Here is a 15581-nt window from a genome sequence, read left to right as displayed (position 1 = left end):
TTTGGAGAAAATCCATCAAATATTATAGAAATTTACATGTTTGCAGAAAAATAAACAACATTTTATCAAATCAACACTAAAATAATTTATAAAATTTTTATAGAGAAGACAGAACTGACACTGAAAAAGAGCTATGTCTAATGACAGTGTGCTTGACTATCAGAAACCTTTCCATAAAATACTAATTAACATACAAAACTCAAAAGCTTCACCAACATTTTCTTTGTTGAAAATAGATTGAACAAAAATTTCTAATTTGGATGTGGACATAATTCTGACAAAATAAAAGCCAGAGTTATGTGACTTTCACTGTTAGATCAACTCAAAATGCCAAGAATTTCTCTGAGACACCTGCTTACATACAAAACATTTAGTTAAAAAGGGGCATAGTTTTGAAATTTTTAAATTAAAGCTAGCCAGAAAATGTTACTAGTTCCTACATTTTGTTCGTCTTCAAATTAAATCTAAATCATTTTCTTCTATATGATATTATCAATTTTTTGCTAATCATAGCACACCATACAACTTACCATGTGAGGTATTATTGATACAGTCCAGGTATTCACTACCAGAGTCATCATACATGTACTGTCTCGATGCTCTCACAATCTTCAGCGGAGACACCTCATAATGCAGCTTACATGATCTCCTGCAATGAAAACAAGAATCTTTCATTGATGCTTTCATGAGGCACTTTTTTCAATTTTTTCTCCTTTGCAGAGTTACTGTTCCTTATAATTGCTATACATATGCAGGGTTAGAGTTAGGGTGTTCTATAATAGTCATCAAAAGCAACATTAGAAACAATATAAATAAACCAATATAAACCAACTATGTTGTCTTCCTATATCTCGGAGTAAAAACCCAACACCCGATACATTACAGTTGGGATGTCTAAAACAACAAGAGCCCCGCCTATGGGTGCCATCACTCATCTGCAAGTGCTGGACAATATGTAAGAAAAGTGTTATAGTAGTTCAGAGTACAAAAATGGCCACAATTCTGACGAAATGCAGGTGAGAGCTATGGTTCTTGACCTACATTATTGAAAAAAAGAGCATTGCCTACGTGTGCCATCACAAGTGTCTGCAAGTGCTGGACAATATGTAAGAAATGAGTTACTGTTCAAAACTTCTAAGGACAAAAAGGGCCATAATTCTGACAAAATGCTAATCAGAGTTATGGGTCTTGGTCTCTTAGTCCCCTAATGATGGTAAATAATACTAAATAAGTTTCAAAGCTGTAGCTTTTACAGTGATTGAGAAAAAGTTGACCTAAACAAAAAATTTAACCAACGCCGACACCAACGATCAAGTGATGACAATACCTCGTAGATTTTTTAAAAATATCAGATGAGCTTAAAAACAGTTTTTCATACCCAACAGCTTTCTTGCACTTGAAATGTATTTTTCTGATGAAGATTTTTTACAGCTCAGTCGACTGAGTCAATCTCGATAAAGTGCCTTGCCCAAAGACACACCACAATGGATTCAAACCAGGGGCCTTCACCTCTGTAGGAAAGTGTCTTAGCCCTCTCGGCCAATGCATCCACAAATTCCTAACAAGGTTGCCAACTCAATGTCAAGGAGTATGGATACAGTTAGTGAGTAACCAAACAACCACAATCCTTGCTACTCCCATTGCGGTGTGTCCTTGGGCAAGGCACTTTATCATGATTGCCTCAGCCGACCCAGCTGTAAATGGGTACAAGCAAATTGCTGGGGGTAAGGTATAAATGGTTTTAACTGTTCTTAAAATAGGGATAAATAAAAATAGAATTTACCTTTCCCTTTACCAAAGTAACCAAAGGGATATACCGGGTAGGTGGTTACAAAAGTATTTGCACAGAGATGCACTTTTTGGGCCATATATGCCAAACCATACCTTTTTATCAGGTCGGAGACTTCCCCTTGATTGAGACTAATGAGAGACATTCTCTCGATCCAAACACTGTCTCTCGTTCGAAAAAGACAAATCTTTCGATCGAAAGACCCAAATTAGCTTAAGCAATGAAAATTAATGAAAGAATAATTACAACTCTCATTTTAGAATGCTCAAATTTATTTCAATTTCAAATATACAAGGGCGTAGGAGCTGGGGCGACAGGGGCGGCACCTGCCGCCCCAATATTTCGAGGAGCGGCGAAATGCCGAATTTTTGAAAAGGCTAGAAAATATAACTGAAAATAAATACAGCGGTCTTCCATTTATCATGAAGTGCATCGGCGACTGATATGTACACAGAATCTTGTCATATCACCGACACCTTGCTAGATCACCTTGGTGACAGTGTATTGTACAAAATCGATGATCCGCAAATTAAACAGATTGAGCAAATCCAATGAAATGCAGCTTGATGGGTAATGAATAAACCGTTTAATCCACACAATCCAACCAGTGTGACAGAATTAGTAAAAATACTGCAATGGCCAAGTTTACAACAAAGACGTTTCTGGGCAGATGTTACACCAATGTACAAAGTTGTGAACTTCCTCGTGGCTGTTCCAAACTCTTACCATCCAGTTAGTGCAAATGTCAAATCAACACGCCAATGCCATAGTTTAAAATTAATTCCTTATCAGACTAGGATAAATACTTATCACTTTCATCAGTACTCATTTTCCCCAAAGGACAGTGATTAGTTGGAACCTCCTACCGGACTCCTGCGTTATTTCTTCAAGCCTGGAGGCATTTAAATCCTCCGTACAGCTTGTACCATTCTCAGTGTAAGGAAACAGAAAACTGTACAGTGTAAAAACAAGTTGATCTTCAGATCGTCTTTTAAAGTGTAGTGTGAAAAGTTACTTTAACCGTCATACAACACCAACATTAAATGTTTATAGTTTTATTTTCCGGAGCACTTCACACTGCACAACTGTATACAGTCACCCTTGTCTTTGATGGGATGTTGCCAAGTATCACTGTTGAGGTGTTGAGGTTGAAGCAGCATCAAATACAGACATTTAAACAGCAATCATGTTGTCCAACATAGCAGACAAGTTTACAAAACCAAAGAAAAAAAAAACGGAAAAAAAACATCAAATCTTCCTTGTTAAATTGATCATTTTTAAAGAAAAAAGTTCTTAATACAAACGAAAACTTTTGTATAATTTTAGCGGCACCGTGTAAAATATGGAGTGGAGTCATGGAGTGGAGTGGTGGAGTGGAGTCTGGAGTCTATTTTGGAGTCAATTTTGGAGTCAAATTTGGAGTCGCTTTTGGAGTCAACTTTGGAGTCATATTTGGAATGGAGTCTTTTTGGAGTCAAATTAAGAGTCAATTTTGGAGTCAGTTTTGGAGTCTAATTTGGAGTCAGTTTAATAAAACCTAAAAATTCATTAAAAATCCTACATTTATATGTCACCTCCAAATAATGATCCACATAAATATTTCACACTTACATGTATGTACTAGTAAACTGTTGAATCATGAATGGGCTCAATATCATACTCCTCTAGAAATAACAATAACAGTTATACTGATGTTTTCTCAAATGACCCTTATCAGATTGGTAAGAATAACTTGCCATTACATTGGATAGTTAATTACAACAAATCACTCTCTACTTTATGACAGATTTCTACAAAATTCTGCTGGAGAAGGTACTGGTACAGCACCTCAGCATGATATCTCATTCTTATCAGGACTTGACCCCTAGTTCCTTCATGGTTTGTTATTTATGATGTTTGACCAGATGTTGCCTGAAGATTACTCAGAGAGAATTGATAAACATTTCTAACTTGAAATGTGAAATAATGAGAAAGTATTGTTTTAAGTTTTTAAAATGAATCCGGAAAATGAAAACAAGAAAAAAAAACTTAGGTAATTAAATATTTACTATCTACTACAAACGGCATAATATAATAAGACACATAATAAGAAATGATAGTACTTGATGAAATTAATTAAGAAATAATAAGTTCCAAAACGTGGTTTATCGTAGAATAACCCGAGTTTTGAGTTCTTATGCGTAGGAATATATCACGAAGGCCGTAGGCCTGAGTGATATATTGTTTCGCATAAGAACGAAAAACTTGGGTTATTCTAAGATAAATCACACTTGGGAACTTATTATTTCGATTCTAACACGACATACTAATATAAACAATGCTAGAAAAAATGGTAACTACTTTTTACGACCGTGCTACGCACCTGGATCGGATGACGTCATAGCACGCGAGTGGTTTATTGCAGAATAACCCGAGATAGATTTTTCTCTACATGTATGTAGGTTATTTGCTGGTCGTGTTAGAATGAATGATAGAATACTGTGTGTTATGCATATGTTTATAATAGACAATAGTACAATTCACATGAAAAATACATTTGCACTAGTCTGGTTTTTGATTCGTCTGCTCATTCCATAAAAAAATGTGCTTTAAAACCATATTCGAGTAAGACAATTGTTAAAGAACTATATGAATTCTGACCAACTTCATGCCTGTGCAGGCCATTCTCGCATACAAGAGCTCTACCACGGTTCTCGGGTACCACGTTGAACGTCAGATGAATGAGAATAGTGCAGGCTGACCTAGTTCAATGCTAATGCAGTAGGGTCACACATTAGACCGGAATCCACCTAAAAACCGGAATACACCGGAATACACTTTCTATAACCGGAATACACCTGTATTTTTTAAGTTAAAGGTATTTTTGAAAGGTTTTTGATAAAATTCAATCATATATATCATAAATAATTAACATATGAAAGGAAAATAAAATACGTTTACGCAAAATGATTTTATACGAGAATGAAGTTCGGTGAACGCGCGGGAAGTTTCCATAACCGAAATACACCCGTATTTTATTAATAAATGGTATTTTTGTAGGGTTTATTGCAGAAATAATTCGTGTATAATATAAATAATAAGTTTACAAAAGGAAAATAGAATACTTTAACGCAAAACGATTTTATACGAGATTTGGATTTGGCGAGCGCACAGGAAGTTTCCGTAACATAAATGCACTCGTCCTTTTTTAAAAAATAAATAGTATTCCCTTAAATAAACACTTTTTATTATTTTTTGTAAGTTGTAGAACCATGTTCAATCAGATTAAATATGAATGAATATTTGAGAGAAGTTTATTAAAAGTTAATTCTGTATACGAGATTATAACTTTACGATCTTACGGAAATGTTTTACGCTTACGTCGCTATGACTAGATACCGGAATGTTGATTATTAAAATTTATTTAATTGTTTCCTCAATTAATAAGAAAATAATTTAAGACAAAAATATCATTATTCGATTTTAAATGAATCATAAACAAAATACGGGTCCCGACATAAACCGCACGGATCGGAAAGGGCTTAACATGATCGGAAAGGGCATGTCACATGTTTATAATTGAAACTGATTTAATTGTTTCTTCATATTTCATTTAACAAATAAAAAAGAAAACAAGAGCTGTCTCCATAGGATGACACATGCCCCCGATGGCACTTTAAATTAATAGTTATGGCCGATGTTCGAGTTTAGGACCTTTGACCTACGGAGCTGGGTCTTGCGCGCGACACGTCGTCTTACTGTGTCACACATTTATGGGTAGTTATTTTAAAATCCATGCATGAATGACAAAGATATGGACTGGAGACGCCCATCAATGCACTATCATGAAAAAAGACCTTTAACATCTAAGTGTGACCTTGACCTTTGAGCTACGGACCTGGGTCTTGTGCATGACACGTCGTCTTACTGTGGTACACATTCATGCCAAGTTATTTGAAAATCCATCCATCGATGACAAAGATATGGACCGGACACGCCCATCAATGCACTATCCCTTAATGTCTAAGTGTGACCTTGACCTTTGAGATACAGACCTAGGTCTTGCGCGCGACACGTCATCTTAATGTGTTACACATTCATGCCAAGTTATTTGAAAATCCATCCATCGATGACAAAGATATGGACCGGACACGCCCATCAATGCACTATCCCTTAATGTCTAAGTGTGACCTTGACCTTTGAGCTACGAACCTGGGTCTTGCGCGCGACACATCTTCTTACTGTGGTACACATTCATGCCAAGTTATTTGAAAATCCATCCATTGATGACAAAGATATGGACCGGACACGCCCATCAATGCAATAACCTTTAATGTCTAAGTGTGACCTTGACCTTTGAGCTACGGACCTGGGTCTTGCACGCGACACGTCGTCTTACTGTGGTACACATTCATGCCAAGTTATTTGAAAATCCATCCATCGATGACAAAGATATGGACCGGACACGAAAAATGCGGACAGACCGACAGACCGACAGACTGACAGACCGACAGACAGACGGTTCAAAAACTATATGCCTCCCTTCGGGGGCATAATAAACTATGAATGATAAAATAGCAATTTTTGATTTTTAAATGAATTATAGACAAAATACGAGTGGCATAAACCGCGCTGATCGGAAAGGACATAACATGATTGGAAAGGGCATGTCACATGTTTATAATTGGAAATTATTTAATTATTTCTTCATATTTCGCATTTCGTTTAACAAATAAAAAAGAAAATTAATTAAGAAAAAATATCAATATTCAATTTTTAAATGAATTATACACACATGTCAGTGCATAAACCGCGCTGATCGGAAAGAACTGGCCGTATGTTTATTATTGGAACTAACTGAATTATTTCTTCATGTTTAATTTGATAATTTAAGAAGAAAATAAATTACGAAAAATCAGGTTTCAAAAGAATTATATAATGTTTAATATATAAATATAAAAACGTTTACTGCGCTTATTTCCAAAGCACAATTAATATCCTTTGAATATATGCGGCGCAACAAACACGTGCCTCTCATTTGTCCTGATAAGAGTTTGATTGGATTATCACACCTACCGGTATTGATTATATCAATTAATCAGTATATTTGTAAGCACACATATGCGACATGTGACAAATAATGTCTGACAAGGTAAGTGCAGTTAAATATGATAAACTTTTATTTAATTTCATACTTGTCGTTATAATTGCAAATTGAAAACTTGAAGAAAAACAGGTACATTCAGTATATTTTTTTTTTATTTTTCATGTACTTCAACGTATCAATACTAATTCAGTGTTTTGCTAAAACAGCGAAGTATTGTAGATTTAAACATTTTCATTCCTACTTCCTTCTCTCTAGGATGCACTAAGTCTCGATCATAATGTCTCGGGTATCGTAGTCGTTTTCCTTTATCAACATAGTCTTCCTTTAAATACTTTTTCAGTGTTTCGTTTACAGAATTCCTTATTTTGTTAAAAATCAGTTTTATTAATTCCAGTCCACACAGGAAATTTAGGAAAAGTGTTTTTACGTCGTAACCTTACCCAAATTCAGAACTTCATCGTCAAAAACGTCAACAAGCATTTTTTGGATTGACTGGAATTTACCCGGGAATCGTAAAGAGACAAAACATCATGCCGGTAATTTTCCATTCCACGAGCACGTGCGACCTATGGTAATATCTAATTTACATCGCTCAACGTTACTTTTGTTAATCAACACATCGACAGTAATGTAGGGAACTTTTTATAAAAACGGTCGAATTTTCACATAATTATTTTGTAAAACTTCAAACAGCGCGATCTTAATTACTTATTTCTTTCTAAAAGTAAATAAATGATACATACTATGGCCATAAAATTCAGACTTTTGACCAGAAAGTACAAAGAACAGAATAAAAAAATCTTAAATAATGAAAAAGCGGCAGCAATTTAAATAAATGGAGTAAAACGATTTTTGGCAAACAGATTTCTGTTAGTGTGGCATAATAGGTTACGTGACATCGTGAACGTAAATAGAAATGTGGTTTTAAATAAAGCAATACGATGTCGTTGCGGATTTAAATGCATCTTTGTACATGTATACTTTTGACACGACACTTTACTTTTAAGATATTCTTCTTAAACAATAATGTAAATTTCTTGAGGGCAAATAGGTCATAGAGGTAGGATATCCGCTATTATCGTTTGACACATTTACCTGTCAGTTTATGCACATTCGCTTTTAATAACAAATTAAAGCAGCTGATATGGTTACACTATATTTCATAAAGGAATATTATATTATAGCATAAAAAGACTATTTTGAAATAATTTGAACCAAAAAAATCGAAACTTGAAAGAAATTTACCTACCTAAGTTAAAATCTAACAAAATTATGGCGATTGTGGTTCATCCACGAGTGCGCAAATTTCCCGTGCGCTCAACAAATTTGCAACCTCGTATAAAACGTTATGCGCATTTTAATTTCCTTTTGTAAATTAATTATTTATTTTAGATATGATTGAATACTATCATAAACCCTAAAAATACGATTTATTTAAGAAATACGGGTGTACATTAGAGAATTTTAGGGCATGGAATTTCATTTACGAATACGCAATTTTCCAGTGCCTTCGCCGATTTTCAATCATGTACAAAACGTAATGCGCAAAAGTATTTTAATTTCATTTTGAAAATTAATTATTTATGATATATAATTTTGAATTCAGTCATAAACCACTTCAAAAATAGCATTTGTTGAAGAAATACGGGTGTATTTCGGTTATGGTAAATTCCCGCGCGGTCGCAGAATTTCAATCTCTTATAAAATCGTTTTGCGTGAACGTATTTTATTTTCCTTTGGTATGTTGATTATTTATGATATATATGATTGAATTATATCAAAAAAACTTCAAAAATACCTTTAATTAAAAAAAATACAGGTGTATTCCGGTTATAGAAAGTGTATTCCGGTGTATTCCGGTTTTTAGGTGGATTCCAGTTTAATGTGTGACCCATGCAGTAAACTATGTAGGTTTTCTCATGGTATGGCTCGACTATGAATAAAGACAAAACATCTGCATTTTTTTAAGATTTGCATTTTGTAAATTTTTAGTTCAGACTGTTAAATAGTAAACAGGTAAATAGGTCTGCCTTCTGCAAACCATGCAGACCATGATCAGCCATGGTCTTCGCAGGTCAAAATTCAAAATTTATAAACGATACCTATATTAAATAACGAATAGCGTATTGAGAAAATAACAAGGTCAGAATTTAGAAATATCCATGTTACTCTTGAGTCAGCTATAAAGATTGCAGGCGAGTAGCCAGGCAGGGTGGTGTTGGGGGTAGGGGGGTATCCTCCCCCAAGAATTTTTTAAAATGAGAACAAACAGCAAATGGTGCATTTTGGGTATATCTGAAGTAAATACAGTGAACGTAAACCTTGTTCTTTTTTTTGGTTTTGTTTTTAATAAATTTCATACAAAATGTATTATTTTAGTAGACCTACACGCATGTGAATTAAAGAGACATTTTTATTACAGATATTTTTCAGTACATACAATAGGATCGATATGCACCCTAAAACAGAGCAAGTCACCTATCCCTTTTCTATACAAACTGACCGATCATTTGAACAAAGTAAATGGTCCAACCTCTAAAAACATTGGTTTAAAAAATGCAGGCTTTTGTTGTAACTTTAAAATAAATCAACAAAGACATATTGAGGGGCGATATCGAAAAAATGTTCTAAGTGTTTATTTAGAATTATAATATTGCTATTACGTTCCCTTTCACGTTAAGCCTGCAATAACCGTCGTTGTTTGGAAATTACTATGCATTATTTAATGGTTTGATCAGATTTCTACAGACGTTCTTATGAAAACAATGCTAAAGACCGCACAAGATTTGTAGAGAGGCTGATATCTTTGAATTCTTCCTTCGTGAAATAAATGCTACTTGAAATTATAATATCCAAAGTGTTTCTGGGACTTTAATACCATTGGTAAACCATAATATTACCAATAATGACATGGCCATTGTCTTAAAACACAGGCTCTAACAGAAATTTTATAACCAGGAAAACCGTGATGAAAACAGTTATAACCAGTGTTGTTGTTTTTTCCTTCGACCATAAAATCAAGGAATTCCATTCCTAAATTCACCACAGAAATGATAATAATAATTAATATAGACCAAACACTTCAGTAACATTAAGCATCAATGAGACTCCGCTCACAAAATCCCTTAACATTTAAAAACAAATCCTGCTTGAGAGGCCGCATAAAATTAAGAGACCATTTGTCTTAAGACCCTTTTTATCAATCAAGACTGTTTCAGTAACAGACAATTACATATATTTAGTGACTACAGGCCTGAGAGAAATCACCCCCATGCCTCCAATCCAAAAATGGCTCCAAAAAAGACTCTACTCCAAATTTGACTCCAAAAGAAGACTCCACTCCAAATTTGACTCCAAAATCGACTCCGAAACTGATTCCAAAATCGACTCCAAATTTGACTCCAAAAAGACTCCACTCCAAATTTGACTCCAATATTGACTCCAAAATCGACTCCAGACTCCACTCCACTCCACCACTCCACTCCATATTTTACACAGTGCCAATTTTAGCATTGAATATACTTATTTGAAAGAAAAAACAACTTAATTATCATATTTTGATTTTTTTTTTCAAAAAATACATTTAAAAAAGGGGGACGAAATGACCAATTTGAAATCGCCGAGAGGGACGAAATGACTGGGGGACAAGTTGACTGTAAATCTCTCAATCCAGGGGAAGTCTCTGACTGTTTATTATTAAAAATGTTAGAAATTGTCAATATTTGGACATTCATGCAAAGAAGTATAAAATACCCAGACTGGCAACTGGCTGTAATCTCGCGTGATCTCGTGTCAGAGCGTGAATCGGCGTTATCTTAGTAAAAACAAACATCAGCGACCATGGAGTTACAACTTGTACCTTTAAAACTACGTTTAAAATACTTTAGTTTAATGTGAAATAGTCTTAAGACACAAAGTACACGTTTCTTGCCATCAAAAGAAGCGTGGTCATACGGTGATAATTATTTTACCGATGAATAATTGCTTTCGCATACAAAATGGCGCGAGGTGAAAGCGTCACTTCCGGTAAACGAGATCTCATTCCGTTATCACGGGATGTTGGCGAGATTTGCTCTATATGCCTTTCAAGTTGCCGATCTATTTATTTTTATAGCTCTTTGATTCATGGTAAAAAAACTGCATAAAATTCAGGGTTTTTTCTTGCTGTTTTGGGAACATAGCCTGTACCCCCAAAATTGGGAATTTTGACACGTAAATGTTCCAAATTGGGAAATATTTAGTCCCATAGGATATAGCAAGGATATGTTTAAGCACTTTCTCCTACACTTGTTTCACATTGTACAACCTCTTTAACATACTGCCATTACAAAATTGTCCATAATTTGGTCAATGTTTGTGCAATTTTGATGAATTTTTTTTTTCAGAATGTAGATTGGGAATTTTTACACTCATTTTGGGAAAAATACATACTTTTTGGCATTGGGAATATAGCTGAATAACGGCTATAGGAGAGATCGCCATGACGTCACGCGTTAACATCTGTTTATCTGGTGGTTGGCAAAACAAATGTTTTTAACACCGTTTGCGTATTGAATCAGAATTTTTAATTTTTAATAACTTTTTTGCTCATTTAATGATTTTCAAAATTCAAAAAGATTTGAAATACTAACAATCTTCATATTTTTGTATCCAAATATTTTTTATCAATGAATAACCGTTTTAAATGACATATAATTTTAAAAGCAGCATAGTGATTTTCACAACCTTTAGAAAAACAGTGTAAGTTAAGCGTTCATAATTAATTCATTTTATTTCGAAATAACAATTAAAAGTAATCAATAAATTGCTTGTTTAATAACCTTTCCATTGATCAAAAAATTATTTATGTTATTTGTGTTTTAAGAAAGTTTAGACCGTTAGAAAAACATCACTGTTTACAAAAAAAACATGGACGATCGGCTTCTGCCCACCCGATCACTGTCTTATCAGTTCTAAAAATAGAAAATACACCGGATTTGTATACAAACACGATCTTTCCTATAAAAACAGCAGAAAAAAACCTGAAATTCTTCAGTTTTTGTGATTTTGCATGAAAAGTTCTAAAGCACTCGGGCAGATTAAGCTAACTAAATTACATATACTGCAATATTCTGCCGAAACTACCTTGGCAAGGGCTGGTCAACAACTGGTCAGGGTCAGCTGGTCAAGACTAAGTGTTGTGTAACAAACTCACCCCACGTAATTCCGACGCATTTTTAGCGTCTGTTTGAAAGTTAAAGCGTCTGCCTTTTCCGGCATTTTTGTCGCTTAAATCCAACCAGTTAATCGAGTATAAAAGCCCTTAAAATATTAAATACGGAAAAATAATTAAACCATCTTTTGCATAATAATTTTTTGCCGAACTGTCAACACACGGCTAACTTCTAATTGCATCGTTGTCCGAGATAGTGCGATATATTTAGGCTGAAAACCACTAAATCCCGCTGTTCTTTATGGTTATTAATAAAACCCGGCCCAGCCCGGCCCCGGGACCAAAACCCACGGAAAACCCCGATTCCGAATTGTACAAAAACCCAGGGAAAAACTTCGGAGGGAAAGGGCTAATTTAAAATTTTCGATGATTGTCGAATCAACTTACTTTTAAAATTTTTGTAAAAAAATACACTAAAACTTTATGATCCCCGCGAGGAACTTCTTTATAAGGGGTTAAAACTGCGTGTTTTTTTGGGTTGCAAAAACGTTTTAAATAATTTGTAAATTTGTACCGGAAGTGTTTACATGTTTTGTTTTGATGACCCTTCTAATTGTTCCGATTTTTGTATTTACATTATATCTTTTTTTTATAATCACGTTTTGTCTAAAAAGTTGTTATATTTCGAAGAAAGGAATTCCTCTCGGACCTCAAAGAGTTTTTGTTTCACCTGGTATTCCAAACTAAAAAATTTTCTTTGTGCCCGGTAACATGCCTAAAAAAATAGGTAGAAAAAAGGGCAGGATTTTTTATTTTTTTTTTGTTCAATGGACTTTAGGGGGATTATTTTTATGTAAAAAAAAAATAATACGAAAATTTCAAATATCACTGAAAATTTTTAAAGAAAAAAGGAGCAGTTTTTTAAAACTTTTTTTTAAAAAATTTTTTAAAAAAAAATTAAAAGACTAAAAAACATTTGGGGTCATGTAAAAAAAAATGGATAGGTGGGGATAACCGATTACCACGAAAAGCAGCGTTGAATATTAAAAAGTTTTTCCCAACGGACCCCATTTTTTTAAAAATTTCCCTGTATAAATATATAAAAACAATACTGAGACGGTTTGTTCCGCATTTTGTGGTATCTCTTGAATTATCGATAAATTGCGTACGATGAATCACACTTGAAAAATTGTTTACATTCAGTTTTGGCAATAGCCTTTGCATTTTCGATAATCGTTTTCATTTTCGGCGGGTTTGCTTAATGTTTTTAAAAATTTTTTTTTTTTTAGTTTGAAAGAACCCTTGAATAAAAATGCTTACTTAAGTTATTTCAAAATTAAAAGTTAAAAACTATATAGAGTAGATCGAGATAAAATTTTACCTTTTTTTCATTTTTGTAAGAGCTCGAAAAAACCGGGGGTGCGGGTTCGAATCCTGCCAGCGGATTTTGCCCGTGACCCCAACGTCTTTTTTGGTGCAAAGTATGGTTACTTTCCAGGAACAGTCCCGGGATTTCACTTATTTGGTTTGAACCAAAACTCGGCGAAAAAAGAAATATTTTAAATGGGAAAAAATTCCATTTAACTGTTCAACGATTCAACTGTTTCGTGAAAAAAGCCCAGTAAAAACTTGTTAAGGTTCGTTTGGTTTTTCCCAATGTCTACCTTTTCAGATTATAAATTTAAACTTAAAATTAAATTCAGGGTTTTTAATATCTTAAAAAACTTTGAAATTTTATTTAGGTTATTTGATTTTTATTTTATACAGAATCCCTTTTCAGTCAGTTTGCTAGTGCTCGGCATTTTTGAACATAAAAACTGAAAAATCGTTTGAGCCCCTAATCAAAAATTTACAAATAAGTCCGAAAAAAGCAAAAAAAAATTTTTTGAACGGATGTTTTTCTTCAAATTCCAAATTTCTTCATTAAATTTTTTTTTTGTAAATTTATCAATTCGCAATGTATGAAAACATTTACTCTAACACGCTTCTTTATTTGGTAACGTCCACACGGAATAAACTGTACTTGGATCTTATTGAGCAGTTTTAATGCTGTCGCATTCTGAGCTTAGTTTTGTGAGTTTTTCTTTGGGAAAAACCAACCTTTTTGTAATTATGCTCTTTTTTTGTATATACCGAGTAATTGTCGATTTTTTGCTTTTTTTTGAAAGATTGATGAAATTTCTTCAGCTAAAATTTGGTTTGTTAAACTGCCCTTGGGGGGCCCCAAAACCCCAAAAAGCATGTCAAAAAATTTTTAACCTTAAAATTTTTTTTTTTCAATTTACGGCAAAAAAAGTGTAATGAGGGTTTTTCCAAAAAAATTTGGCACCCTTCAAAATTGTTTAAATAATAGTAAAATTTAATCTTCCCCCGTTTTCATTGTATTGAAAAGGAAAAATTCGTACTCTTAGCAAATGCGCAGAAAAAAAACATTTTAGCTAACCAAATATATTATTTACGTGTCTTTTTCGGAATTAATTTTTTTTTGGGGGTTTTTCCCTTTTATACCAAAAGAAATTATGTTTCTTTTTGGTAAAAGGCCCATTAAAACCTTATGTTTTAAATGGAATGAAAAAGTGTGTTTTTTTTTCACAAATAAAATTTTATGAAAAAAAAAAAATTTGAATTGTATAAGCGAAAAAAAAACAGGGATTCCTTCTTCGTTTTCGCGGTATTGTTTTAAATTTTCTCCTCCCCTTTTTCACGCGCAGCTATTGCACACTCAATTTTTTACATAAAAATGCTTGATCTAAGGGAAAAATAATTTAAAATCACCACAAAAAAGTTTACAAAACACATAAATTTCATTTTAATTTTTTTATTTTTTTTGTTAGCCATTTTCGTTTCTTTCGAACTTATTGTTGGCTGTACCCCTAAATACTTTTACACCAAAAGCGGTGTGAAAAACTATAATCTTTTTTTAAAACTTTTTATGATCTTTCGCAATATGTTCTTTTTTTTTTAAAAAATGTTCCTGAAATTTTTTAATGAAATAAATTTTTAAAAATATGTCAGGTTCATTCTTAGGTGTGGTGCTAGGGAAAATTTTTGATTGTGCATTCAAATCCCGCCAACTTAAAAGTCAGAATTAGCCGGGAAGAATTTTTTCCTGTTTTGGCCTTTTAGGATTTTAAGCCCCTTTTTGTAAAATTTTTAATACATTTTAATTTTAAATACTAAAATTTTTTCTCTAAAATAACTTACAATTGTCGCATTGAAAAAAAATTTTTGTCAGGATAGAGTTTTTTGAGGGCCCTCTCTCGGAAAAATTTTTTTTTATTATACCGAAAAAAAAATGAAAAGATTTTTTTAACATTAAAAAGTTATTACTACCCAATAAAGAAGACGAATTAAGGAGGCTTTATAGTAACACTTAGAATTTTCCGACTTTGCGTATAAAAATCATTCTTTTTTTATAGGTATCTTTGTTTGGGTTACATAAAGCTGATTTATGGAATATTCAACAAAAACACAGCATAACTTTGAAAAAAGGGGGATAAATACGGAACATATAATGAAGCACTCTTTTTTAGTGTTAGTAGTTAGTTATTTCC

General features: G+C 33.4%; 1 protein-coding gene across 3 annotated transcripts in view; it reads right to left on the bottom strand.

Annotated features, from left to right (window-relative positions):
- Window positions 1–12185, bottom strand: part of LOC123563106 (5-phosphohydroxy-L-lysine phospho-lyase-like) — a 61880-nt gene extending 49695 nt beyond the window's left edge. For all 3 annotated transcript variants that reach the window (XM_053528998.1, XM_053529007.1, XM_053529000.1), the window contains exons 1-2: window positions 12070–12185; window positions 531–649 (exon numbers count right to left, since the gene is read on the bottom strand). In XM_053528998.1, coding sequence (XP_053384973.1) covers window positions 531–649; window positions 12070–12134 — 184 coding nt within the window. In that variant the 5' untranslated portion in view covers window positions 12135–12185. The remainder of the gene's footprint in view (window positions 1–530; window positions 650–12069) is intronic.
- Window positions 12186–15581: the final 3396 nt, after the last annotated feature.

This window comes from Mercenaria mercenaria, chromosome 2 (genome assembly GCF_021730395.1).
Source record: "Mercenaria mercenaria strain notata chromosome 2, MADL_Memer_1, whole genome shotgun sequence".
Classification (NCBI taxonomy): Eukaryota; Metazoa; Mollusca; class Bivalvia; order Venerida; family Veneridae; genus Mercenaria; species Mercenaria mercenaria.
The sequence above is the reverse complement of the archived record's forward strand: the minus strand, read 5'-3'. Positions and strand labels throughout refer to the sequence as shown.